The sequence below is a fragment of the Pleuronectes platessa genome, chromosome 10 (genome assembly GCF_947347685.1).
Source record: "Pleuronectes platessa chromosome 10, fPlePla1.1, whole genome shotgun sequence".
Lineage (NCBI taxonomy): Eukaryota > Metazoa > Chordata > Actinopteri > Pleuronectiformes > Pleuronectidae > Pleuronectes > Pleuronectes platessa.
This window is the reverse complement of record NC_070635.1, coordinates 26,111,812-26,116,327: the sequence shown is the minus strand read 5'-3', so window position 1 is coordinate 26,116,327 and position 4,516 is coordinate 26,111,812. Positions and strand designations below refer to the sequence as shown.

General features: G+C 44.3%; 1 protein-coding gene across 1 annotated transcript; it reads right to left on the bottom strand.

Annotated features, from left to right (window-relative positions):
• Window positions 1-2,430: 2,430 nt before the first annotated feature.
• On the bottom strand, window positions 2,431-3,870 carry LOC128449845 (potassium voltage-gated channel subfamily S member 2-like). Its single transcript, XM_053433172.1, has one exon. The coding sequence runs from the start codon at window positions 3,868-3,870 to the stop codon at window positions 2,431-2,433; it is 1,440 nt and encodes a 479-aa protein (XP_053289147.1).
• Between the last annotated feature and the right edge of the window lie 646 nt (window positions 3,871-4,516).

Below are 4,516 nucleotides of genomic sequence, written 5' to 3'. Positions count from 1 at the left end.
TTTTGACATGTTAAAATATCACCTGTTGTTATTGTACAAATCTGCTGATTTAATTACCATGTTACTTTGCAGCTGCTGTGGTGCCCTGGATTTACCCCCTGGGAAAAAGGCTTTAAAGGATCGGGAGTAAACAAGAAGAGACTGATGTAACCGGCCTCAGAGAATAAATATAATTTCAAATGACCTCATCAGAAATACAGTTAAAAAATAACCAGTAATACAGTAATGGTCGACCTATGTGCCTCTCTCTAATATTGTATGATGTGATTTGTAGATTTTTGATTAATTTAAGCCTGATCAACAATACTATTGTCTACACATATTTAACTTGGGACAATGCATTTCAAATTGTCCCTCGGTGAATGAATCACATACGTTTGATTGATTACTTAAGTTAGTGAAATAAATATAAATGTATAAATATTCTTTTTGGTTATGCAGCAAACTGTACACATACTGGAAAAGTATTTTTCACTGCTTCTCTACGGCTTACGGGAAATGTTGGGAGCCGGATCCATTTGTAGCCATTCTCGGGGCAACCACCCCTTTGTCTTCTGCCAATAAATATGAGAAAAAAGCTATCCTATTTGGAACTGTGATCGCGAAGAAGATAATTCTTCGTGGGTGGAAGTCTGACATTGCACCCACGTACGATCAGTGGTTGAGAGAAATGGCAAATATGCTTCACCTGGAGCGACTGAGACTTCATAATGAAGACAGGGGAGACATATTTGATAGGATGTGGGACCCTGTACTGCAACTGTTTCAAGGAAAGGACCAAAGTATGGATCATTGTGAAACGCCTGCTGTGTGTATCTGCTAGTTTACTCTTCACTTTGTGTAGTCTTTTGTAAATTTGTATGTTTAATTTATTGTCATGACTGTGGCTTCTGTTAATTCTTTACTAGGATGTGCTGATCCTGTTAGTTTGGGGTGGGTCTTTTTTTTCTTATCCTTTTCATTTTTGTTTGTCCTGTGTTCCTTTTTCATTCTGGAAAATAATAAACACATTTAAAAAAAAATAAATAAATAAATAAATGTATAAATAACCTGTAATTACAGAAAACCTATTGAAGAAGATTCTGCCACTGGGTTTTTCCAAACACAATCATGAAGATTCACCACAGAATAAAAAAAAATGTTTCTCATTTTAACAACTGGCTGCAAATTAAAATTATCTTTATATTAAAGCTCTGAAATGAAGTGTACTTGACAGTACAAAATTGTGAAATGACTAAAGTATTGACTTTTTAGAGTTGAAGCAAACTTGTATCAAATGACTCTTCATTCTTTAAACTGAAATCAATGCCACTAAGTGAGTGCTCTCTGTTGAATTCCTGCTACTGCGTCCCTGAGAGGGCTGTTTATTGCACCAGTGACCACAGGCAGGGAGAGGGTCTGCATGACTTCCCTCTGCCCCAGTGGAATAGATCAGACTTGATAAAAGGAGGCTTATGCAGGTTCTCTCTGCCATTTGCATCCTAAGTTTGAGGAAAGGAGACAAAGGTTTTACATCAGATACTGTGAAAGGAAAGAGTAGGTCTATGTGAACTGTATTCTCTAAAGGCACTGGTACGCACCTAGTATGTCTGCATTTGTTCTGTCAAATAAAGCAAAAAGTTTTAGTGCCCATAATGTGTATCTGTAGATTTGATACATTCATACTGTTTTGATAATACATATGTTGCTGTCAATTAATTGTTAAATACTGGACATTTTATTAGGAAAATCTATTCAGTAAATAACTGAAATTGTGATGCAGCCAGAAAAATAAAATCCTTAGAAGAACAAAATGCATTCAACATGTCATCTCTGAATGTTGTTGCAATGCCTGTCAAACCGTTTCAGATATTGTGTCAGCCACTCATATAAAACCCTCTTTACCCCGTCAGGCTTACATGTATTATCTCAATCAATAAGACACACTTAGGAAGACTGGGAGACCCTTGTTCTGCACATACAAAAATCAAGAAAGTGTGTTATTTTTTTCTTGTTTAATACACTCTCCCTTGGAACAACACATTTTAAATCGTCTTGTTGCAACACCACAATTACATGTCAACACTCTTTCAAAATAAAAAATATGCAGCTAGAGTTACTTTCAGACAGATTGCATCACGACAAGTATAGCTGGAGGGTGGACAATAGTGTGGCACCTTCTAGGACTGTCAACAAGAATCCTCTGTCTTTTTAAACCGTTTTTATTTTGGGCTTGTTGGGTGAGGGACCATGTCGATGCACAGTGAGATATTATATTCAGGCTGTCCTGTACAGTTGCTTATATTCTCATTGTCACTGACATATAGATCAACACATTATTGCACTGAGCTAGAGGCAAACGGTCAGAAGGGAGGTGTGCTTCAGCACCCCGGACAGCTCCCCATGCAGCTGTGTCACCCAACGTGACCGGGCGCCCCTGAGCAAAGTGTTTCAGTGGATTGATTCATTCAGACTGTGTTCACTGGGTGAACTCCGACTCATGTTTGACAAGCTCGCCATCAAGGATTTCACTTTGTGAGCATAATAGTTCCGTAGGTTGACCGAGGGCACCTCTTTTATCCCCTCGTCGAAATCACAGCTCCTCATTGCGATCTCCAGCTGCTTTTGTCTCTTGTAGAACAGGGAGAATTTATTGAAAATAAGCGTAATCGGAAGCACTACTACCAATATCCCAGCCAGGATGCACGCCGAGGCGGTCAGCTTGCCCGCAATGGACACTGGTACCACGTCTCCGTACCCAACGGTGGTCATGCTGACGGTGGCCCACCACCAGCAAGCCGGGATGGTGGAGAGATCCTCGCTGTCCTCTTTCTCCACCGTGTAAGCCATGACAGAGAAAAACGAAACTCCGACTGCCAGGTAGAGAAGCAACAGGCCCACCTCTTTGTAGCTGTTCCTGAGGGTGGCCCCCAGGGAGCGCAGCCCTGTAGAGTGACGGGCCAGTTTCAAGATGCGGAAAATCCTCATCAGCCTCAGCACTTGCGCAACGCGTCCAAGGTTGGCGAGCGCCGGGCTGCTCTCCACCACCAGGTTAATTAGGAGTGTCAGGTAAAACGGAAGTATGGACACCAAGTCTATAGCGTTTAACGGGTGCTCGAAAAAATGTAGTAGATCTGGCGCCACCACGAACCGGGCGACCAGCTCCAGAGTGAACCAGCCGATGCCAAAGTGCTCCACAATCTCGAAACGCGGGTCCTCCGTGGGCTGCCCCTCGCTGTCCAACAGGCTGAACTCGCTCATACTGTTCATGCACATAGTGGCTATGGAGCCAAGCACCACAATGATAGAGAGGATGCTGATGAGGCGGCTGGGCACAGAGTAGCCCGGGTTATCTAGCATTAACCAGATGCGCCTCCGTGCGCTCCCGAGCAGCTGCTTGTCGAACTTGGTGGCGTCGTTGTAAAACTCCAACAGCTCGTCAAAAGATGAGGTGGTGCTGCCTTCATCGCTCCGTTCCTCCCAGTCCTCTCGCTCTTGGACAATTTTCTTACAGTGGTAGGCGCTGCTGCAGCAGGAGTCGATGAAGAACTCGTTGATGCCCCAGTACTCTATCTCCTGGCTGAAGGAGAAGATGCACAGCTCGGCCATGACATGCAGCCGCCCCGTGTTGTAGAAATTGAGCACGTAAGGGAAGAGAGCCGGGTTCCTGTCGAAATAAAACTCCTTCTCTGTGTCGTCGTAGTCGTCGCACAGCTCCAGTATGGATTCTTTGGACTGACAGTGGAGCAGACGCGCAAGCCTCGTTTCGGGGAACCGAGAGAGAGTGTCGGACAGGAGACGCTTCTTGAAGCCGCCCACATTGATGTGGATGGCGGCGTTGTTATCCAAGTGAGCCCCGCAGCGCGGTTCCCCCAGGACGTGACCTGTCATGTCTGAAGAGAGACATGACACAGATGGTCTTAAAAGTGAAACACAGAAATTATGCCAATTTTTGTTGGACCAAAACAGTAACAAATTCCAAACAGTAACTAGAAGGGCAGATATATGTCTTCGTTGAAACAAACACACATGCAACTTACTTTACAGCGATGCTGGTTCCCTGAATCCTCCTACAAGACTCCTCTGCGTTTCTACTCCGTAGATTGCATATTGCTGTTTGGGTGGAGGAAATGAGGCATGTTATGAAATAAAGGCAGAGACATGGGTCCGCCAGACAGACGCGTCTGTGCGTCAGGTTGATTGTCTCAGCTTCAGCAGAGGAAAGGGAAGCCTGTTCCCATTCAGCACGATGTCAAATATGATGTTGCCTCCTCAAAGAAAAAATAAATGATGTCCCTCCCTCTAATATATCTGGCTTGTTGAAGCATGGTACTGCGTATGACAGGTTTTCACATCTTCAGCCACAGGTATGAGACGCAGAAGATGATACACGCCCTGGCCGACGCTTTTGTTTGTGCGAGGGAATTCCCATCTCTCTCTCTCTCTCGCTCTCTCGCTCTCGCTCTCTCTCTCTCTCTCCATTCTATCTATCAGCAACACGTAGCTCTCCCTCTGCACCGCCCTCCAGAAGTGATCT